The 24,823-nt window shown below is 45.1% G+C and overlaps 1 protein-coding gene across 2 annotated transcripts in view; it reads right to left on the reverse strand.

Moving 5' to 3' along the window:
• The window catches only part of Prkcq (protein kinase C, theta), a 132,294-nt gene that overhangs the window by 26,286 nt on the left and 81,185 nt on the right, over positions 1-24,823 (reverse strand). For both annotated transcript variants that reach the window (NM_001276721.1, XM_039096127.2), the window contains 3 exons: positions 23,760-23,920; positions 20,570-20,743; positions 1,451-1,542 (listed from right to left, as the gene is read on the reverse strand). In NM_001276721.1, coding sequence (NP_001263650.1) covers positions 1,451-1,542; positions 20,570-20,743; positions 23,760-23,920 — 427 coding nt within the window. The remainder of the gene's footprint in view (positions 1-1,450; positions 1,543-20,569; positions 20,744-23,759; positions 23,921-24,823) is intronic.

The following is a 24,823-nucleotide window of genomic DNA, read 5'->3' on the forward strand; positions in this document are numbered from 1 at the left end:
GGGTTTTTGCAGCAGCCGGTGGACCAAGTCCATCTTTCAGTCCAGTCCAATCTAAATCACACAAAGTACTAACAAAGAAGTACATGATAAATGGCTGGGCATCAAGCAAAAAAAAAAAAAGCTAGTATATAGTTATCCTTGAAAACAACATACATTTATTTATTTATTTATTTATTTATTTATTTATTTATTTAATACCATTATGCATTTGTGGAGATCAGAAGATAACCTGTGGAGTCTGGGATGGGACTCAGTTCCTGAGGCATCCCCATGCTCGTTTACTTTTACTTGTATGCCGCCGTGGGTTTGTCAGGAGGGAAGCAGGACCCACGGCTAAGGGAAGAACAATGCCTGGAGGTGAGCTGTGGGACCCAGCCATGGTCCTACCAGAGAAACAGCTGGCTTTATTTTTCTTGCGTCTCTGGTTACTCGATGCTAGAGAAGGTGAGGATTTATTCTCAAATACAGGAAGGGCTAAATGCTTTATATCTTTGCACTGAGCTTCCCCATGACAGGCTGCAGCTTAGTCCCACCCTCAGGACCACCTGGAATATCCACGTTCCTTTTCACGTCTCTTTCCAAAGGAAACATTTGCATCTGTGCTCAAAGAATGCATAGTTGCGTCTGTGCTCAAAGAGTTGCAGCTTGCAGGACCGAGGGGCTTCTCAATGGACTGAAGTAATCCTTTTTCGCACATGAAACAAGGGGTGGCTTTCAGTTTCACAAAATGGAGAAATCTTGGCTTGTTTGACACTCTTCCCAAGTGTTTACCTGGTGCAGGGACTTACACATGCCAAGAAAGAAGGTAAGAAAAATAACAGGAGGGGCCTGAAGAGTGTGGCTGTGTGGTTAAGAGTACCTGGTACTCTTCCAGAGGATCCAGGTTCAAATCCCAACACCCATGTTCACAACTGCCTGTAGTTCCAGTTCCTTCTTCTGCACTCTAAGGGCACTGCATACACACATTCAAGCACACACACACACACACACACACACACACACACACATGCACAGGCGCACAGAGACACACACATAAATACATATAAACACACACACACAGAGACACACATAGACATACACACAGAGAGACACACATAGACATACACACAGACATGCACACACACACACAGACACACACAGAGACATACACACAGACATGCACAGACGCACAGAGACACACACATAGATACACATAAATACACACACAAGATACACAGAGACATACACAGGCACACACAGATATAGACAGCCAGACACAGCCAGACAGAGACACACACACACACACACACACACACACGCACACACACACACACAGAGAGAGAGAGAGAGAGAGAGAGAGAGAGAGAGAGAGATTAAAAGTAAATAAAAAGGACCATCTGAGAAAAACGACCTGTAGGTGTGTATAAAGCAAAGAACACAGAATGTCCCAAATCCCAAGTAGGACTCTTACGTGGCTCTGGAAAGATCAAATTTGTGGCAACTTTGGATGTGGTACATTAAGTCTCCTCCATTGAGATACTCCATCACGAAAAAGAGATTTTCCTAAGGGAAAAACAACCAACACCAATTTTTAGCACAGAAAGAAAGGAAGGAAAGAAAAGAAAGTTGACTTTGTAAAGGGATTAGATAATTTTGGAGGAAACAATTCTACCATAAAATTACTCATGAAAAGACTGTCAAAATACTTGAACTGTATTTTTGGACCCCAGGATATGTGGGGAATCCCGGGGGGAGAATGGGTAACACACTAAGTGCCTTGTGTGCTGTGATCCAGCTGATGGGTTGGATTTTACTGGTAATCGATGGACAGTGTGGAGCCCTTAGCAGATGCTCGAATAGACCATGCATAGGATGGTGTCTGCTTCTCTTCGTCCAGGAGTGGGGCCCTCCATGTTATATGACGCTCAACCAACAACCACCGTGTATATCGTAAGGGTGATAGCCCAAGTCTTCCATTAAAGAGTCCTCAGCCTTGTCATCCATTTTGCATATTACCCTCATATCCATACGTCACTCTTGCCAAAGGTGGCCATAGTTTTTGAGCACGTAGCTCCTAGTGTAGGATACTCTGCCCCACATTAGAAATATACAATGCTCACAAGAAGTAATCAACAGAAAGCCTGGGTAATTCTCAGGTCATGGGTGACAGTATCAAATATCAGCGGTCTCATATTCCTACCAGTTCACGTTCCACCAACAATGTGACACACCATTTCTTCAAGAAAAATAGTCACAGTTCTCTGAACGCCCTGAATGCTTAAGAGTTTTTAAGAGTCACAGAGTTACTAACCCATGAAGTGTGGAGACAGTGAGTTTTGTGCACGAATTTGCACTTAACCACATCTGAGTGACTTTTTAAAACACGGAATTAACTTTATGTCTGGAGTTGAGGCTAATCAGGGGTGTTAAGGCAGACAAGGTAATGGTTCAAAGTGTTCTGGCCTCGTGGTGACATTCAGTTCCTACCAGCTGCACCGAAGCCACATTTCCCAGAACAAGAAAAGCTAAATATCATGGCAATTAACTCGATAATTCAAGTAAAGCTAAGCATCTACCTGCTTCTTCCAAAGTTGACACAGATGTAATTTCTAGATTTAACTATCTGAGCTACAGCACACACACACACACACACACACACACACTACAAACACATACACACACATAAACACACATACTACACACACTACACACACACCACACATACATTACACACGCACACTACACACACACTACACACACACTACACACACATTACATACACACACTACAGACACGATACATACACTACACACACACACTACATTCTACACACACACTATACACTACACACACTATACACTACACACACACACTACACACTACACATACACTACACACTACACATACACTACACACACACTATATACTACACACACTATACACTACACACACTATACAGTACACACACACACTATACACACACACACACCACACACACTAACATACATACTACACACACTACACACACACTACACACATTACACACACACTACACACACTGCATACACATCACACACACATTACACACACATTACACACACATGTTACACACACACTGCACACACATATCTTTTTGTGCACAAGCCAGAATTGTCAGCCGAATCACTGGAATTTAGCCCTGACATTTCATGACTTACGAGTGGCCATTGCTCTCATCTGGAGGCTCCCGTATTCAGCTGGTTCTATTCCCCCCCCCACCCCCATGATTAATATTTGAACAACTTCCAATCTTTACCAGGAGAGTTCACTCAAAACTCTACTGGCCTTGAATATGCCACAACACTGACATCTTCCTTTCATATGGATGACTAAAATTACCTGATGGGGGATATGGCTCAGTTGGTAAAGTCCTTGCCTTACAAGCACACTGACCTCAGTTCAAATGCCAGCACCCATGTAAAAGATCCAGCCATGGTGGTATGTATGTGTGGTACCAATACCGAGGAAGTGGAGACGTGGATTGCTGGGCTTTCTTGGTCAGCCAGTCTAGCTTATTTGCTGAGCCCCAGGTCCTAGTGACAGACCTGTCTCAAAAAGCAAGGTGGACAGAGCCTCAGGGATGACACAGGGGGCTGACTCCTGGCCTCATTTATGCGTCCGTATACTCACACATACACACCCACCACACATAAAAGCAATCAGTAAGACCATCGGTAAAAATACAGAGACGGTTCATTCACATTCGTAAGGCTTTTCGCCTGCCTCAGTATTTTATAAGCATGTACCTTTCTCACTCTCTGATTGGCTTACTAAAGAGTTGCTGGCCAATGGCAGGAAAAGAAAGGCAGGACTTCTGGTCTGTGGGAGGGTCTCTGGGAGAAGAAGCAGAGGCGGGAAAATTTTCCTGTGGGATGTGGACGTGGTTGGGCATACTGGGTCTGAGAGAGAAGTAAAGAACTAACCACATGGTGGGTTGTGAGCTAGGATCATTATGCGAGGTGAGCTAGCTGGGAGGTAGTTTAAGCTGAGGCTTAAGCAATAATAAAAATTAGTCTCTGTGTCATTATTTACACTGCTGGTGGGTGCAGAAAGTCCGGCTATACCACCTCACAGACTCCACATATTATTCTTTTTTTTTTTTTTTTTTGTGTGGTTCTTTTTTTCGGAGCTGGGGACCGAACCCAGGGCCTTGCACTTCCTAGGCAAGCACTCTACCACTGAGCTAAATCCCCAACCCCCACATATTATTCTTATGTCAGGGGCTCTGTGAAAGTTGGGGGTCTAAAGGAGCGCCTATCACTGTCTTGGATCACTCAACCCGGCTCAGTCTGGACTTGTCCAGTTAGCAGGGCTTTCTGTAGCAACCCTGAAGGTCATCTGGACCTGACTTGTCTTGAGCAAACTCTGTTTTGTTTCTCTAGTCTATCTCTGTGTCTTTTCTTTTTTGACATCGAGTTTTGAATGGTGGTTGAACCTGGCCTTGACAGCCTACTATAAGCAATCGTGAGCTTCCCCAGCACCACCAGATCCCTGGAGAACCAGATCTGAGTAAGGATCAGCCAAATCAGTTCAGTCAAGGCCTCTGGGCTATGTGCTTCTTGTCGCTGGTTTTTGAGTTTGTGCTAGTACTCAGAAGACAGAACTTTGGATCCCAGCATAGCGACACATACCTGTAATTTCAGCACTTGGGAGGCTGAGGCAGGGGATCCCAGAAAACAGCTTGGATTACAGAGTGAATTCAAAGCCGGTAAGAACTACATTAGAACTAACTACATGTAGGGGTCTGGAGAGATGGCTCAGCCGTTAAGAACACAGACTGCCCTTCCAGGGGTCCTGAGTTCAAACCCCAGCAAACACATGGTGGCTCACAACCACCTGTAATGAGATCTGATGCCTTCTTCTGGTGTGTCTACTGTGTACTTATATATAATAAATAAATAAATAAATCTTAAAAAAAAAAAACTACATGTGGTTTGGAGTTCAGGGATCCCATTTTTGAGCATAGATAGCTCTAAAAAGGTTAATCCCATGACTGACATATACATAAAAAGAACTTTCATCAGTGGCCAGGGCGGGAGGGCTCAGACAGTGAGTTCTAGCTGTCCTGACCCCTTCAGAGTTGCTGTGAATTCTGCCAGCGGGAGAAGCACAGACTGAGGTAGATAGAGTGATCCAGGAGGAAGAGGCTCAGGGTAACTGACAGAACATGGGTTTTGTCATGCCTTAGAGCTGATTTCCAAATCACCCCTCTTTACAGGGGGGAGTTCGCTAACCTCTCTCGGGCTTCATTTCCCTTCTGAAATCAGGGCCGCTGACCCTTGTGCCTCCCAGCACTGTTGTGAGTGTGAAACGAGAGGGTTATTTGTAGAAAGCGAACTTGAAGCTAGCGCCTCAGATGCACCGAGGAAGCAGTAGCTGTAGTCACGGTAAGAGAATGGGTGAGATCAGGTAATACCAGGTAATACCAACAAGCAAACATAAAGAAATACTTTTTTTTTTTTAAGAAAGAATGAACAGCCCCGCCTCGGCTCTTGAAAGAAGGGGGAACTACCTAAAGACTATACATGGACTGACCCTGGACTCTGACCTCATAGGTAGCAATGAATATCCTAGTAAGAGCACCAGTGGAAGGGGAAGCCCTTGGTCCTGCTAAGGCTAAACCCCCAGTGAACGTGATTGTTGGGGGGAGGGCGGCAAGGGGGGAGGGGAACACCCATAAAGAAGGGGAGGGGGAGGGATTAGGGGGATGTTTGCCCGGAAACCGGGAAAGGGAATAACATTCGAAATGTAAATAAGAAATACTCAAGTTAATAAAATAAATAAATAAATAAATAAGTAAACTAGCCAAAAAAAAAAAAAAAAAAAAAAAAAAGAAAGAAAGAAGGGGGAAAACAGAACTGGATTTTCATCTCTAGGCTGTTCCCTTGGCTCTGCTCCCCAGCCACGAGAGAGAAACACAAAGGAGCTCCGTGAGACTGAATTGGGGCTGGGTCCACTTTACATGGCCCTTGCTATACCTTAGTACGAAGGGTCTTTCCCGGCGGGCAGGAGATGAAGTTGAAATGGGGTGGGGACTGAGATGCTGCAACTCTGCCCGGCCTTTAGCACTCATGAACGCTTGAGGTAGAACGCTAGGAGTTCTAATATCTGAGCTCAGGCCAGCCTGCTGCTACCCAATTATATGATGAAGCCCTACCAGCCCAGGGCTTCTGGGAGAACCTTGACTAAACACCACATAATTTTATATAATTTTTCCTTTCCTTGGGGAAAAAAATGATGTTAGTAGAGAGTGTCCATTCAGCACATTGTACTAGGATCTACGCAACATGCATAGATAATCTGCATACGGTGGGCGGATCCAAGCTTGTAAACTCCCAGGCGATATGACTGCCCTCCCCCACAAAAAATAACAAACAAAAAACCCCCCAAGCATACTTGATGTGTAATTAAGGGAAGAGAGGAACCTTCTTTTGGGTGTCCAGCTAGCTTCCTTAAGGACCACCATGCTTCCGGAAAATGGGACAAAGGGCGGGGCTTCCTCTGTTCCAGCAGCTCTTGGGTATGTTGGCAGAGCTTGGCTATGGGTGGGATGCAGGTGTTTAGGGTCCCCGGAGTCCCAGAACGGGATGTTTACATGAATTCTTCCATGGGCTGGCAGGATGGGAGAGTAGAAAGGTTTTATGTGAGAATTATTAAGTGAGAGCTACCCCTTCCATGTTCGCAGCTCTGAGGTGGGAAAGGGGAGGGGCTTCGTGTTTCACTGAGGACCTCAGAGTCAGGGCTGCCCCAGCGTACGCCGGAGAGGAGCCTGTGGTTGAGTGGAACGATGTGGAGGGGTGAGGCTATGGCGAAATGTTAACAGCTCCAGGCTGTCTTCCGAGGTTAAGTCCGAAATTCCGGGTGTGCTTCTAAACCTCGTATTGGTGTTGATCAATCAACGTTTAGAAGTTCTGGTATTGTAGGAGATTGGAGAAATTTAGGATTAACTCATCGTTTCTTTGAAACAGGTCTTACTCTTACTATGTGGTGCAGGCTGCCTTCCCACTCAGTATCTTCCTGTCACCGTTTCCGAGTGCTGGAATTACGGGGCTCGGCTACCTCACCACGCCCTTCCTTTTACTTTTAATTTATCTGACTACAAATTGTTATGTCCTACAAAGCAAGGCTTATTTCTCTTCTTTTGTAAATATATACCACAAAAGATCCCACAGAAAATCCTTTGTGTGTGTGTGCGCGCGTGCACGCGTGCACATGCAAGGAAGGAAGAGAGAGAAATGACTTTTTTTTCCCCCCCGGAGCTGAGGACCGAACCCAGGACCTTGCGCTTGCTAGGCAAGCACTCTACCACTGAGCTAAATCCCCAATCCCCGAGAAATGGCTCTTTGCAAACCAGTAAGCTCATCTATCCTGCCCTGTTATATTTCTGCTGTACACTTCCATTAGTAGAACTCACTGCCTTTGTAGATTTACTAGTGAGAGTCAGAAATAACCAGTCTGAATTTCTAGATGTTGGTTGGTACCTTGCAACGGGGGCTTGGGCTCAGTTGTGTTTACTGGCTTAATTGTCCCGTGGGGTCTTCTTGCGTTAACTAACCAATTATTTTCCTTTGCAATCAAAGTGCAACTCAAACTCCTTTCATGAATTTTAAAAGGGGTTTCCATGGTGCGTTTAGTCTCTGAGGAGAGGCAGTACAGCTACATTCTGGCTGCCTTGTGGCCTGACCTTCAGTGGGTTCCTTACTCCTCTGGGATCCTCCGATCCCTTGTCTATATAAAATGCGGACATTAATAATGCCAACTTTATAGGCAGCTATGAAGAGTAAATGAGCTCAAATACATTATGTGCCCAGAGCATGGAGTGATACCCCGTAAGCGCTCAATAAATGCCAGATGTCTTCATATCTATTATTACAGTTATTAAATGTAATCCTCACAGGTTCACACACTGAGGACGAATGTCCCAGGAACAGGTTGGATTCTCACCTAGAAGGTCAGTTATCTGACACAGGGGTTTGATGAGAAAATGTCCCCTGTGTTGACTATTTAAAATTATCAAATTATCACTGATATGCAACATTGAGTGTAGCACACTGTGTCATCTCAGCACTTACAAGGCTAGGTAACGAAGGCTACCATGACTTCAAGGCCTTCTACGACAATCCATGTCGGTATCAATGACGAAGATTCAGCACGAAGTTGACTCATTGATAAATCCACGGAGCTATTGGCATATCTGATGGAGACAGACTTGGTATGCCAGTAAGATGGGGTCTCTTGAAGCTCATCTAAGTCATTGAATGATCTTATTACATTGAAGGTGCTCAAGAGAAAATATGGCCCGACATAAAGTAGTAGAGTAATTGGTTGGACATAAAATGCCATCTTTGAAAAATTTTTGGAGGGCTGGAGATGGGGTACAGTGTTCGCCTCTCACAAATGAAGCCCTGGGTTCAAGACAAGCAGGGAAGAAACCAGATGTGTGTTGACAAACACTTAAGACCACAGCACTCTGGAGATGGAGACAGGAGAACCAGAAGTTCAAGTCATCCCAAGGGTCTGAGACAGCCTGGGCTACAGACGACTGTCACACACATAACACCTCGGTTTAAGATTGTTTCGCATCAAAGTAAGACAAATGCTACAGTCCTTTTAAAGGGAATTGGGAACTGAAAGTTCTAAAAGGATAAACATCCTTAAAATGCCAATCTATATTTACAGTACAAAGGACAGATGACAAAAGACCCGTTGAAGCGTTGATCTAACAAAAGCAATTGCATAAATACCACAGGTCTGTGTTACTTTCAGACATATTATTTAGAGAAGGTACAGGGCTGGAACTGTGGGAAAAATATGAATATTCCAAACTCAAGTTGATTCTTAGAGGAGGCATGGGGCATTCTGGGAACTTTCTAGCAGCAGCCGAAAGGAGATTGGAACCATAGAAGCAAAAGCTGTTGGATGCACACGGGCTTGCTCACATCTTCCAAGTAAAGAAACAATGAAAGAAACAGCCGAAGGAACAGTTGTCAAGCCCTTGGGATAAATGAGAATTTCACAGCACCAAAGAAAAAAGGCTGGCGATCTTATCAAAGCAAGAACAATTAACTTTGAAAATGCACGAGTAACTTGACAAGTGTCACGTTAACGACATCAGGAACGCCAACTCTTTCACCAGAAAAACAACGTGGCAACAAAAAGCAAATAATTATAGTTATTTTACCCCCCAGGTATCATTTTCCTTCAAAGGCTAGGAAGCTCAGATAATAAAATTTTTTGGGGGGGTTTTGTCTTTTTGTAAAATTTTGCTTACTTTCTGATAATTAAAAATTATAGAAGGGGGAGACACAAAGTTGGGAGGGAGATGTTTTGGGGAGATCTGGAGGTGGGAGGAATGGATGCATGCAATCAAGATGCGAAAAATCTAATGATGTAATCAAATTTACGTATAACATTTTCGATATCCAAAGAAGAAATGAAATCAGGACCTAAGCTCTGACTAAAATAAGATGTAAGTCGATAGCAGTCTTTTCAGAGTATCACAGGTTAAACACATGTGACGATGTTCTGCTTTCAAAATGGCGGACACCGGAGACTAGGAGGCATCTATCCAATGGGATGCAGCCATTGACAGCCAATGGACAGAGCTGTGGGCATTCCATTCAGAGAGCAGGCCAGCTACTATCCGCACCCCCCCACCCCCGGCAGCAAGTGAAACGGGCTGGCAGGTAGTTCATCCGGTATGGAGCTTGCATAGTGTGCACAAAGCCCTGGATTCCATTTCTAGTTTCCTATGAGCCAGCTGTTCGGGAATCTAAGCACTTGGGAGGTAAAGGCAGGAGGACTAGACGTTTCTCGGCCAATCTCAAGATCGAGGCCAGAGTTCGGGCTACTGAGACTCTAAAAAAACAAAACAAAATTAGACCAAACCAAACTATACAAATCCACAGAGAATTCTTAGCTCTGGCTGGCCCGGGAATCCTACATTTTCACTTCTACCATGGTTTTATACATTGCAGTGAAGAAATAAGCCAGAGTTCCGGCCGTCTAGCGCCCTGGTTTCTGTTGTTTGTTTTTCACATGCCAAGGAAGTCCTGCATATCTGTGATTAATTTCCCCATTATCCACTGTGACACCGGGCAAAACACTTTAGCCAAACTCTCGGAGCACGTAAGTTTACCATGAATTGACTTTAAAACTACCAAACTTGATAAAGCGACTGAGAATCTACCTGCTGAATCACAGTTTTGTGACATCAGAGACCGAGGCGGTGGGCACTGCCCGATAAACATTCAAGTGAGTCACCCTTTCTGCAACATTCTATCCTTGCACTTAAGGAAGAGAGGCTCATCGGTCAGGATCGGCCAGCGTTCAGTCTGGTCCAGCACAGGGACAAGGGTGTCATTTACACGTGATCTTTTATCGTTCCTTTCTTTGCTATAGAGATGTGATGATGAGCAGAGCTTCCGACTCAACCAGAGGGTGTCTAGATTGAAGACAGCTTCAGATGAGGCAAGCCGGAGTGACAAGCCTGGGCCCTAACACTCTGCAATGTCAGATCTTGCTTTTAGATCGTGGACAGAATGACACCCTCTGGGGGTAAAGAAGACTTCTCCTCTTACTTCAAGTAATGATCTTGCTGTTCCTGTGATATTTTCCCCCCCAAATGTTTCAAACCTATCTACAAAGCACTATTCTCTTCCTTGTGCATTTGGAGGCAAGGAGGTGGCCCAAGGCCACCAAGCCATGTTAGAGACTTTTCCAAAGATAGTGTCTCCTGCCTTGAAGCTGTAACTGGAAGGGCAGTGCTGTGTGTTCTAAAATAGAAAGTGAAGCTCGTTTTCTTTTTTCATTTTACTTTTGTTTTTTATTATTATTCTCTCTCAGGGAAGAGAATTTTCCGAGGAACTATGCTGACAGTGTTGACGTAGCTCAGACCAGGTGTGTGAGTGTTCGTTTTTGAAAATTAGCATTTACCCATTACATGGTGGTGGTGGTGGTGAGGGGGATGGCATGCGTCATAGATGCTCTAACACTCCCAGTGACTGTCATTCAAATGCACCCCTGGGAAGGTCTCAGAACTGTGCTTGTAGGATTAAAACAGTTCTTGAGGTCTGTGTTTGTTGTTAACACTGTGTGTGTGTGTGTGTGTGTGTGTGTGTGTGTGTGTGTGTGTGCAATGCAATGCCTGTGGAGGCCAGAAGGGGGCGTCAGACTGCTTGGAACTGGAGTTACAGACAGTGGTTACCCACCATGTAAGCCATCAAATGCTGGCATTTGAACCTGTGTCTTCTGGAAAAGTAGCCAGCACTCTTAACCACTGAGCCATCTCTCCAGCCTTGTTAACACTTAAAGTACAATTTCAGACTTTAACATTGATGGGCCTTTCATTAATTAACGTTGCCTTAAATCATAGGAGACGCAAATGAGACCAGATCGTAATTCACTTTACTGTCTAATGAAAACTAGTTTATAAAAATTAAAAGCAAGCAAAGACCTCATGGTATGAGGTGCATCTTGTCAAACTACGTTTGGAGCCATGCCCAGCTGTTCGAAATGATTTAATGGACGACAGATCAAGGACATTGGAATGCTTAGCACATTATCATTTTTACCTGTGGACCAGGTATGGCACTAGGGCCCCATCCATGCTGGGCAAGCACTCTACCTCTAAGCTACAATGCTAACCCTTGCCTCATTTTTGTTTTGATACATGGTCTCATAAAGTTGCCTGGGCTGGCCTTGAACTCATGCTATAGCTCAGGCTGGCTTCGAACTTGCTGACTCTCCTGCTTTAGCCTCCTGAGTACTGAGGTGGAAAGGGCTGTGGTAGCATGCCTGTATTCATGATCTATTACAATCAAGGAACCTGGGTTTGGAAAGCAGGTCATGCCTAAGCTAGTAACTGAGTTAATGTCCAGAACCCACATTAAAAGAAAAAAGCCAGGGGCTGGGGATTTAGCTCAGTGGTAGAGCGCTTACCTAGGAAGCGCAAGGCCCTGGGTTCGGTCCCCAGCTCCGAAAAAAAGAACCAAAAAAAAAAAAAAAAAAAAAAAAAAAAGAAAAAAGCCAAATGCAGTGAGCTGAAATTCCACAGTGAGATGAGAGGCAGAGACAGAATTCCTGGAAGCTCACATACGTATGTAGAACGTCAGAAGAGACGCTACTTCAGTAAGAGACAGGCAAGAGCTCACGTGTTCACTCTGGTATGTATGTGCCCCAGTAAAGAAAATGAAATAACATTTAAACAGGACTTCAATTTAAAAAATTAAAATCAAGGAAGCAGAGTATTATTTTTCCAAATCAGGTAGTTTTTTTTTTTTTTTTTGGTAATATGTATTTATTTATCTTATTGTGTGAGTACAGGGTACAGACACACCAGAAGAGGGCATCAGATCCTATTATAGATGGTTGTGAGCCACCATGTGGTTGCTGGGATTTGAACTCGGGACCTCTGGAAGAGCAGTCAGTGCTCTTAACCACTGAGCCATCTCTCCAGCCCAGGTAGAATGTTTTTTACTTTCTTTATTACTAATTGATATTTTAAAAAGCAAAGATTGGCAAAGCCTGGTAAGTCAGCCCCAGACAGTTTTCCAGACTTGCTTCTTTTGAGGAAAAATACAGAATTCACAGATCGCTGTTCCTTGAGAAGCATTTGTGATTTAATTTAGCAAAGGCTTTTGAAGGAGATCGGAGAGACGGAGTCTCAAAGTTCATGTTTAATTTATTCCAGTCGGTTTTTAATTCGCTTGTGGGTTGTGTGTGTAACGTTTTCCATTTATTCCTAATTAGTTTGTGAGTGAATTCTGCTGACTCATGACAACTGTTCTTGAAGATGGGTTTTTCTTATATTATTTTCTCATCTTTTTTTTTAAAGGTTAATTTATAAGAACAAATTGTATGTGTATTGGTTTTTGCCTCCATGCATGCCTGTGTGCTGTGTATATGTCTCTCTCTCTCTCTCTCTCTCTCTCTCTCTCTCTCTGTGTGTGTGTGTGTGTGTGTGTGTACCCTTCCCAGCAGAGGCCAGAGGAGGTTGATGGATCCCCTGGAACTGGCGTTGCAACAGACAGTTGTGAGTGCCATGTGCATTCTGGGAATGAAAACCCAGCTCTCTGGAAGAACATCCAGTACTCTTAACGGCTGTGCCCTCTCCAGCCCCAGTGTGTACATTGCACCAATAAATCAAGAAAAGTAGCTATCAACCTCTTCAGCGCCCCCTCCAGCCCCAGTGTGTACATTGCACCAATAAATCAAGAAAAGTAGCTATCAACCTCTTCAGCGCCCCCTCCAGCCCCAGTGTGTACATTGCAACAATAAATCATGAAAAGTGGGTATCAACCTCTTCACTCCTCTCCTTGTTTCTTCCTTCTCTGTTTCCTGCTTTCCCTCTCCCTTCCTTCCTGTTTCCGTTTTCTTTCCCTCCATACTTCCCTCCTTTTGGTATTCCTCCCTTCCTTCTCTTTATCTTTTCATTTCTCCCTTTCGGCTGTAGATGGCACCCGGGGCCTTGCGGGAAAGTGCTCTAATGTTCACCAACCCGGCTTGACACACAAGTTTAGGATGCAGTATCATACAAACCTGCACACGGTAAAGGGCATACAGAGAAGGGACTGCAGTTTTTAACCGGGTAGACTTCCATACAAGGCACAGAGTATACAGATATTAAGAAATAATACAGAAATTGAATAAAATGTAAATCAAATAACATGAAAACCACTTTTTATCTACGGCAGCCATGCCCCTCATCACGTATCTGTATTGTACTGCGGGGCGAAGGCTGCTGCCAGAGGTTGAAGGACGGATGACGTCATCTTGATCTAGTAACAAGGAAATTGATGTGGAAGGTTCTCGTAAGCTCCATCCAGGTTCAGGCTCTGACTCGGTGGAGTGCTTTGGGCCTCCCAGTCCTCTGCAGGGTTCTGTCCTGTAGAGTAGCTAGCTTCTACCCTGCTGCCCCTTTGCACACTAATGTTTCCTTAATTATACTGAGCAAAGAAGCAAGGGGACTTCAGAGCCCTGCCAATGAAAGGCAGGACTGAGGTGGACGTCTGCACCCAAACCCAAACTTTTCACAGAGGCCTACGCTTTCTTCCTTATCACGGTTTTACCCACCACACTCTCATGTGCGAATATGAAAAAGTGTGTGTGTGTCCAAATGTGTACACACACACACACACACACACACACACACACACACACACAGAGCATGCATGTACATACACTCAGAAAGCACTCATGAGAGAGAGATCAAGAGGGCGGAGGGAGAGCAAGAACGAGAGAGCCAGAGAGAGGGAGAGAGGGAGAGGGAGAGCGCATGTGCACAGGTTTGTGGGTGTGGAGGCCAGAGGTCATCCTTGGGTGTGGTTCCTCAGGACACGTACCCCCCTTATTTTCTGAGACAGGCTTTCAGGGGTCTGTACCTTCTTTATTTGGCTAAGATGGCTGGCCAAGATGTCCCGGGGGTCCCTTGTTCCACCTCCCCAGTGCTGAGATGCTAAGTACACATGCTACACGTGCCTTTTTAATTGTTACATGGGTCCTGGGGCTAGAACTCTGCATGTTGGTGTGGTAAGCATGCAATGCGGTGAGTCATCTCCCAGGCCAATGTTAAAAATCTTCAATGGTTTGATCCACAAGCCCCTACAAATAATAGCAGAGCCCGGACACCCACCATTGTTCTGATGTCAACAGCAGCGCTCTTTGGAGGGAGGTAGCAACCAAGTCAACTTCCTAGGGGAAACAATCCAACTGTTTAGGGCAGTAAAAGTGAATTCGGCTTATGTCTAGTTTTGCTGGAGTACATAGGCCACTGGACTTAGAGCACACCAGGCAAGCCTCTACCGCTAAGCTATACTGTTGGCCTTTTCCCTACCTTTTATATCGTGACAAGGTCTCACGAAGTTGCCCAGGCTGATCGTGCACTCACGCTATAGCCCAGGTTGGCTTTTAACTTGGTGATGCTACTGCTTCAGCTCCTGAGTGGCGAGACTGCAGGGTGCACTGCCAGGCCTGCATTAATGGCATGCTAAATCCAAGGATCCTGGTCAGGAGATAAGAGTGCTGTCTGGGCAAGCCTGGTGCCTGGGTCTGAAGAAAGGCTCTTCCTGCCATGTTTCCAGAGGCCAATGACTGGGTTCTGCTGCTTCTCCCATTCCCACGGGGCACTTACTCCGTTGTTGCCGTGTTTGATGGGGCAAGATCTGAATCATATATCAGGACATCTCACATGTTCAGGGGCCTGGGCATTTGGTGTAATGACAGCTTTCCTTCCTTCCTTCCTTCCTTCTTTTCTAAAAGCATTCAATTCCTTAAAATCCGATGGAACCAGCCCCATTGTTGTTTGATGTATATATTCCTGGCCACCTTTCCCACCATCTATGTTTTGTGGCAAGGAAAATGGCAGCATACTCACTTCTCTCTGGTCTTGTTAAAGTATCAGAACTGCAGAGAGTCTCAGAAATACTATTTTGTGGCATCTTGATGAGATTCTGGGTAGCGTCCTCATGAGAAAGGTAAACCTTTATACATGGAAATATATATGCCTTCCTTAGGGTACTTGGTACGTGTGATATGTATGCATCTAGAAGGTGCTTAATTAATCTCGAATGAATGAATTCACCCCTAGACGGCTGTTTGGAGGGTAATTAGCAGTTTGCTACAGGTATGTGTGCTGAAGAGTAAATTACTCCAAGTATGTATAACGCCATCCTTGCAAAACTTCAGGTCTCGGCTTTGATTTGATTCATTTAGTACAAATACATTCTTGAAGATAAAAATAAGATAAAGGGCCAAGGAAATACCCAAGTGGAGTTGAGTACTTGTGGTACAAGCGCAAGAACCTGAGTTTAAATCCCTAGCACCTATGTAGGAAGCCAGGCCAGTACTAGAGAGGTGGTGGTGGGCAGAGACAGGAGGATTGCTGGGGTTTGCCTAGCTCCAGACTCAGTGAGAGGCCCTGTTTCAAGGAAAGAGGACAGAGAATGACAGAGGACACCAAAGTTCTCCTCTGGCCTTCACATGTATGTATGAGCCTGTACGCATCTGCATACACATACACATGCATGTGCATAAACCATACACATGTGCATACGCTACACACACACACAAACACACCCACACACACATACATACACACACACAAACACACACAAACACACACACACAACCACACACACAAACACACACACAAACACACACACACAAACACACACACACAAACACACACACACAAACACACACACAAACACACCCACACACACATACATACACACACACAAACACACACAAACACACACACACAAACACACACACAAACACACACACAAACACACACACACAAACACACACACAAACACACACACACATCAAAAACTCCTCAGGAAAAAAACATTAGAGTTAAAGTGTGAGGGTAACATCCCTAGGGTACATAGCCATCTGGGATTCACCATGGGGGAGAGAGAAGAGTCTGTTGCTTTGATCTCAGGTACCTATGTCACCCAGACAAAGGTCAGTCTCTAATAGTAAAGTCCTAACTTTCCTAACATTCGAGTTATTAGGAATCTCACCCTGCTTCTTGCTGCATCAAACAAATTTACCTTCTCTTAGACCAGTGGTACTCAACCTGTGGGTCACAACCTTTTTGGGGGCGGGGGGTTAAAAACCCTTTCAATGGGGTTGCATATCATATATTCTGCATATTGGATATTTACATCGAGATTCATAACAGCGTCCCATTTCAGTTATGAAGTGGTAACAAAAATAATTTTATGGCTGGGGTTCACCAAAACACGAAGGTCGCAGTGTTAGGAAGGTGGAGGGCCATTGCCTTAGATACTTTACCATTACCCCTTCAAGTTACCATCCCCCACAAAGCTTCTGAGCCCAACTTCCTGTTCTGTCTGCGTTTCAAAATGTAATGCCTAGGTTCTTCCTGATCTGCCAACTTCAGCTCTGTAGTCTGACTTCATATTACAAACTTGGAGCTGTTAATAGGTAAGTAGAGAGGCATTGGGCTTTGGGATTTTGAGGATGGATACCCCTCATGCCTGACTTTGGACCCCACTTCCTGTCTCCTCGGCAATGCTCCAAAGTGAAGCATCTCCTTAGGATGTAGACCTCTATGTGAACAGGTGGAGCTTGTGGCCTTTGTCCAGGTTCATTAAGGTAAAACTACTCCTTTCTGGACAAAGGAATGGGATCTAGGTTCTACCTCTGGCCCAGGGTGGAGACCTGACCTAAACTACTCAAAATAGCATGTAATAGCGTTTTTCTTTTTGAGAATTAATCAGGCAGGGTCTGTTGTCAACTACCTGGCCAGGAGCTCCACCATCGCAGAAATCTGATTCACCAAAAAGCCAATGTTAGGGATTAGGAAAGGCTAATTATCTTCCTATCTGTACTGGCTGGTTTTGGGTGTCAACTTGACACAATCTGGAGTTATCACAGAGAAAGGAGCCTCTCTTAAGGAAATGCCTTTATGAGATCCAGCTGTAAGGCATTTTTCTCAATTAGTGATCAAGTGGGGAGAGCCCGGCCCACTGTGGGTGGTGCCATCTCTAGGCTGGTGGTCCTGGGGTCTACATGAAAGCAAGCTGAGCAAGCCAGGGGAAGCAAGCCAGTAAGCAGCACCCCTTCATGGCCTCTGCATCAGCTCCTGCTTCCTGCCCTGCTTGAGTTCCAGTCCTGACTTCCTTTGGTGATGAATAGCAATGTGGAAGTGTAAGCTGAATAAACCCTTTCCTCGCCAGCTTGCTTCTTGGTCATGGTGTTTGTGCGGGAATAGAAACCCTGACTAAGACACTATCCTGTCAGAAGCCTCTTCCTATGCAGCAGCCTGTAGAGCTCCTAGCTGTGTTGTGCTGAGCCTGCTCTCCTCTCTGAGTCCTAGTTCAGAAACACATTTGTTTTTCCCTTTCCTTTCACATTCTCTCAGACACTGGTCGAAAGCCTAATCGTGCTTTTCCTGGGCAACCCTCACCATTCCCAGAGGCCCTAATCCCCTTCTGCCATGCGTCTGCTTGCTGACCCTCATTGCTAAATTACTAATAAGCAAAATAACACAACTTCAGTGACTATGGAGTTTACAATGTTGCTGATATTATCCTAATTGAAACTGCTTTGGGGCTGTCATTAGCCTCCTAAGAACCATTCATTGCTCACCCACATCTGTATCAGACCTAACATCCCGACAGATAGATATAAACCCGTGGGGTGCATTAGCTTCACAAAACTCTGTTCTCCAGCAATGGAAGGGCTGAGAACGCTGTCAAACGCCTCTAAGACCCACAGGAGAGATCATCCTATCTTGCTGCAACCTCCTCTCGGATGTTTCTGCCAGTGTGATTTTTAAAAATCTCTTGGCTTATGACCTTATGACCTTCTTTATCTTGTTACTATAAACCTTCATGAATTTGCTTCCACACTGGGAACATCAAACCTGGTGTAATGTAGCTCCTTGTTTCCTTAACCATGGTCACTCAAATTTGATTCTAGAATAAACTAATCCTTATTCCTACATGGCTGCTGCCTTCTCCTCCTTCTCCCCCCTCCCCCTCTTCTCCCCTTTCTCCTCCTCCTCCTCCTCCTCCTCCACCACCACCTCCTCCTCCTCTTCCTCCTCCTCCTCTTCTTCCTCCTCCTCCTCCTCCTCCACCTCCTCCTCCTCCTCCTCCACCACCTCCCCCTCCTCTTCCTCTTCCTCCTCTTCTTCCTCCTCCTCCTCCTCCTCCTCCACCTCCTCCTCCTCCTCCTCCTCCTCCTCCTCCACCTCTTCCTCCTCCACCTCCTCCTCCTCCTCTTCCTCCTCCTCCTCCTCTTCCTCCTCCTCCTCTTCTCTATCTCTCTCCTATAGGCAACTGCCATGACTTACAGCTGGCCTGCCTTGCTGTTTTTCTTCCTAGGTCTGTTAAAATTGTCCTTGTGCTGTTTTCCAAGTTCATTTCTTTCATTAATGAGACTAAGGACCCAAAAGAGGAGGTGCAACTTTCCTGGTAATGGTATCAGCATTGTCTTATAAAACATGAAATACTTTGGGCCCTGGAACTGTGTTTTATGTCCCAGTAGGCTCCATAGTGCTTCAGACACAGGAGATGCTCAGTAAATCTTTGCCATAATAACCCGGGCATGTTGAGGAATAGCCACATATTCGAGGAAATGAATACAACAAAATGTTAAAAATGAAAGTTACAGACTGGTAGGGATGTGCAGTGAGTGGTTACTATTTGAAGGAACTCGTGGGAGTGAGGGAAAAGCTAGAATGATAGACTTCAGAGTATTGGTTGTGGGTGTATCCAGGGGTAAGGTTGGAAATGTTGGAGAGGGCTGGAGAGATGGCTCAGTGGTTAATAGCACTGACTTCTCTTCCAGAGGTCCTGAGTGTAATTCCCAGCAACCACATGGTGGCTCACAACCATCTGTAATGGGATCTGATGCCCTCTTCTGGTGTGTCTGAAGAGTGACATTGTACTCACACACATTAAATAAATAAATCTTAAAAAAAAAAAAAGAAATGTTGGAGAATCTTCCAAATTTTCCACAACGATATGTCAGAAAAAATGATTGAATTTTTTTCATTCGTGAGAGAAAAGGTGGCTAAGGACAGAGTTCCTTGCGAATAGGAACAGCTTCGGAGAAACTCAGCGCAAGGTAGGGGCCATGTTTCGTGTCTACACTGACTTATGCTTTTCTTTCTGCTCTCCCAGCCATGAACCTTACACTAACACCCACTTTTTCTGATAGTCCTTCTAAGGACCACAATGGCGAACATGCATTTTTATCTGTTCCCCTTTTCTTTCTGCCTCAAATACAGTAGGCCGTGAGTGGAACTGTGCAGGAGCCTGCTTCTTACGGCAACATAAAAGCAGTCATACAAACAGACCTGAATGCTAGGTCTACCCCAGCACACAACATTTACCACTCTCATGTTTCCCTGCTGCTTAGAAGACTTGGAACTTTTTGAGATGGGACTATGGAAGGCGGGTGACTGAGAGGTGAGAAAAGTGTGGGGACAATATCCTACCTTTCTTCATGTGCGTGCCACTAGAGGGAAGAAAGAGTGTGTGAGCAGAAGGTGTGCGGTGGGGGTCAGTCTCCTTTGGATGGGGAGAGGAGCCATCTTTAGGTAATCAAGTTGGCAAACTTCCAAGATGGCTAACCTCTTCTTCCTCTTCCCAAGACAAAAGCCTGGAAGCTTAAAACAAAGGCCTCATGGGGGCTTTTCCTCCAGCCTGCAGGACCCCTGCTGGTGGACTGGCTCTGGCGGAGTTCAAGGCTGCATGTTTTACACAGCAGTTTAAACCACAAAATGACCAATCGTAAACTTAGAGAAGGAAGACCCATTAGACTTAAAATACTCCAGCTCTTGAGAAAACACTGAGTTTTTGGCTTTCTAGTCCCACCACAGCTTTGCAGAGGGCCATTTTCTCTGCTTGTCTGACACACGCCTGGGTTTTATCACCCCAGTAATAATAATTTTTTTTAAAAATTTCTCCGCTGCTGCTGGTTGGGCTCCAGACTTTCTCTACCTTTTAATTCTCTAACCGGCAGAGGAAAGCAACCCGGTTAGGACCTGTTGAGAGTAACGAAAGCATACCTTGGTCTGGAATGTGCAGAACATGTGTGTAAGAAACGGATGCTCCCAGGCCAAGGACAGAACTCTCTTCTCCACCATCGTGCACTCGACGTCATCGTCCATCAACACCACATCTTTCTTTAAGGCTTTTATTGCGAAAAACTGTTTGGTTCTCTTGAACTCTGCCAGGAAGACCTAAAAGGAAAGGAAGGCAGCAACCTGGTTTTAGAATATGGGTTTCTACTCATTAAAGAAGAGACAGAGACCAACCGGAGAGATCGGCGACGGGCGAGAACGGAAAAGCCTCTTCCGGTTTTCGTCTAACAGTTTAAGACGCTACTGAGCGTTTCAGATCAGACTCCTTTCCCATGCTCTCACAAAACTGTTGTGTATTTGGGAATTTATTCTTAATGATGAAAAATCTAGGGACTGTAGTGTGGCTCAGTAGGTAGGGTGCTTGTCTAGAATGCAGGAAGCCCTGGGCTTAATCTTCAGCGTATCACAGACCAAGGGTGGCGGGCACACCTTTAATCCTCATACTTAGGAGGCAGAGGAAGGCTTAGTATTAGTCAATGATGCCAGACTGAATATGCAAGGGTCTGGGTTTAAAATGATTGCATGCGATGCTGGGAGTGTAGCTCAGTTGGTAACATGCTTGCTTGAGCATGCAGAAAGCCCTGGGTTAGATCCTTAGCCCTGCACAAAACAGGCTGCAATCTCGTATTGTGGCTGAATAATGCTGTGTTCTAATGCTTGGCTATTAGATACTCGATACTCAATACTGAAGCTCAGGTACACTTCAGGGAGGTGGAAGCAGAAAGATCAGGAGTTCAAGGCCATTCTTCCACTGTGCAGTGAGGTTCAAGCCTGCCTGGGCTTTGTGAAGCCCTGTTTCTTTGTTTTGTTTCTCAGACATAAGCACTTGCCTCTGTTAGCTGATTTGGTGGAGTGACTGGAGCTTGGATGAGAACTCAGACATCTCCAGAAAATATGTAATTTGTCAGCCTTGGCGTCAAAGCAGATTGGGAAAAAGTAGCAGCCTACCATTTTGGTTAGAAGCCATGTTTTCTACAGAAAGCCAAAAGAGGGATGAAATGTAAGTTCTGGAGAACTCTTGGTATTCTGAGAAAGAGAAATAGGTCAGCTTAGTTTCTGCCTTCTCAGGGTGCAGGGCCTGGTGTCTCAGTGCGAAAAGTCACTATGCGTTTGGCACAGCGTGAGGAGGTAGCTAGAGCCCAGGATGTCCCCAGGGACACACTCCGTGTATGTTTAGTTTACTATCATTCTTATTAACCTCGTTCAAGTGTAGAAATCCACATGGGAACAAAGGAAGGTAAACATTTCATTAAGGAAAGTTCTCCGTTGGTAATTGTTTCTTTCAGTAAAACCGTCCTAAAGCCAGCTGTAAAGTAAAAGCAGGAAGGCACTTAGTGCCATCTACATAACGTCCTTCCAAGTTTTCATATCAGGCTATAGTTGCCCATTAATTGCTGCTAAATTGTAATAAAGACTGTTTCTGTCAAATCGCCAGCCCACTCCGACCAACACAAAATGAAGTCTTGTGGTTTGCCTTACTGCGAAACTGAAAAGAACCCACAGATGCCAGTCACAGTTTGCAGGGCAGAGAAGGTTGTGTGGAAAGAAAGGGCCTCAGTGTTCAGAGGCAAACATATTAGAACGCAGTATTATTTAGCCACGGTGGAAACTTGGGACCACTCGAGTTCGTTTACTGTCAAATAAATGGGGTAGACTCCGCTGGCAGTCTGACCAGCGGGTGCTTAGTGTAAGCTGGCTTTGGACTCCCTCAGTCACAGAGCAGTGGCCCTTGGCTAAACTATTCCTAGGAGTTCCAACACTATAAAAGTCGTCAGGAACTCTAGTAATAAATCACATACCTGTAATGTTTAACATACCAGAAGACCTGCATTCTATAACAACCCCCTTTATAATCATTAACTTGGTAGTTTTTTTTCCAGATTGTTACTGATGGTTGGTTTCTTTGTGAGCATATGAAGTGGTGTGTGTGTGTGTGTGTGTGTGTGTGTGTGTGTGTGTGTGCACGTGCATGCGCGCACACTGGAGAATCTGAGTGTGGAGCTTAGAGGTCAGCCTTACAAACTGTCCCTCAGGAGCTGTCCATCTATTTCCGGCTTTTTGAGATGAGGTCTCTCATTTCCTTGGAACCAACTAATTTGGCTGGCCAGCCAGCAAGCTCAAGGAAACGTCTTGTCTCTGTGTTCCCAGTGGTTGGATTACAAACAAATGCCACCAAACCTGACCTTTTTATGTGGGCTCTGGGAACAGAACTTGGGTCTTTCAGTTTGTAACTCAAGCATTTCACCAATTAAGCTAACTGAGCCCTGAGGATAATATCTTTCTCTTCACCCCTCTCTCTCCTCTTTTGTTTCTTTTTATTCTGTACTTGCTCTCTTTGGCTCATAGAGACATATTATTTCCTCCACCCCTGCCCAGAGAGTAGTAAGAGAGGTAGGGAAGGGGGACTTACCTACCCTCAAGATACTTTTTCTAAGACTTTCTCAAACCACAGTCTTTATTTTTATGTGCACTGATGCTTTGCCTGCTTGTATGTCTGTGTGAAGTTGTCAGATTCTCTAGGATTGGGGCTACAGATGGTTGTGAGCTGCCATGTGGGTTTTGGGAATTGAACTCCAGTCCTCTGGAAGAGCAGCCAGTGCTCTTAATCTTGGAATGATCCCTGAAGCCTTCAAACTACAGTCGGTGTCTGAGCTTGGGTCTTCTCCCTCCCGGTCTTCACATGTCAAGATAAAATCTTGGCCCCTAGGACTTTAAGAGTGTGAACATATTTGGAGATGGGCCTCTGAATAGGTTTTTAAAGCTTACCGAGGTCACTCCCTCGGCACATGACAAGCAAAACAATACTCTAGGTCTGGGGAAGAAATGTTGAGAAAACCAGATGATCAATAGGAACAGGAAATGAGCGCTTCCCTGATTCTTTGGTGCCCAGACATCAAACACATTAGCCATGTGACTATGTTGGCATGAAGCAAATGGATTTGGGGCCAACGATCCATAGGAAACAGAGTCTGTTATTACCTCAGAGTCCCTCAGCTCCCCACTTAACACTGGATGCTCTCTGTCACATCACAACACATTGTGTGTGGGGGGAGGGCGGGGGGGAGGGGATGCTCTCTTGCCCTGTCTGCCCACCTTCAGGAACTTGGTAGCGTACCTTGCCAAAACTTCCTTTCCCCAGCATCTTGTGCAGGATGAAGTCATCGATCTTCAGTTTCAGTTGCAGAGAAGCCCTTTGCAAGTTCACTTCAGGTTCAGGAGGCTGGGCCGTTTTATCTGCCCCATCCAAAGGGGACTCCCAGCAAATTCCCTGGGGTTCTGAAAACAGCAAATCAGGCGTTAACCATGAACAGGTAAGGTCACTGTAGACACTTAGGCCACCCGACTTCTTTCTTCCGTCTCTCATTCTGAGGTTCTGTCTAATTCAGTTTAACCCTTCTGCATCTGTCTGCACCTCTGGCATTTGGGGTATGGGCTATGTCTGTATGGCTAGCTAGTAGCCTGGGCAATGGTTTAATTTAAGAAACCCTGGACCCAAGGTCAGGGTTAGTGCGGCAGTGGTGGTGCACACCTTTAATCCCAGATCTGAGGAGGCAGAGGTAGGCTAATTTCTGAGCTTGAGGCCAGTCTACTGAGCAAATTCCAGGACAGCCAGGAATGCATGGAGGAAACCTGTCTTGAAAAAAAAAAAAACAAAACAACAAAACCTGGAAAAATCCCAAACCAAAACCAGAATCAAAACAAATAGAAAGAAAGAAGTAATTAAGGAAGGAAGGTAGGAAAGGAAGGAAGGAAGGAAGGAAAGAAGGAAGGAAAGAAGGAAGGAAGAAAGGCTGGACTTGTGTCAACTGAAGGCTCTGTATTTGTGCCTATGAGAGAGGAGAGAAAGGGAGAAGAAAACGGAGAGGAAGAAGGATATAGATAAGTACATAGATAGGTACATAGATAGGTAGATAGATAGATAGATAGATAGATAGAAAGAAAGAAAGAAAGATAGAAAGACAGAAAGAACTTTTAGTAACAGGTCCTGGGGAAATAGGAATATTCACAAATCTGGGGAAAAGACATCACTGCTGTTTGTAACTCCCAGACACAGTGACATTAATTCCACCGAGCACAACGTGAGCTCTGAGAACACGGAATGGGACAGGGGGTTAAAGATCCGAACCACACCCTGTTTTGTGGTCTTCAAGGCAAGATGCTCTCTGCACTGATCGTCCC

Source organism: Rattus norvegicus, chromosome 17 (assembly GCF_036323735.1).
Source record: "Rattus norvegicus strain BN/NHsdMcwi chromosome 17, GRCr8, whole genome shotgun sequence".
Classification (NCBI taxonomy): domain Eukaryota; kingdom Metazoa; phylum Chordata; class Mammalia; order Rodentia; family Muridae; genus Rattus; species Rattus norvegicus.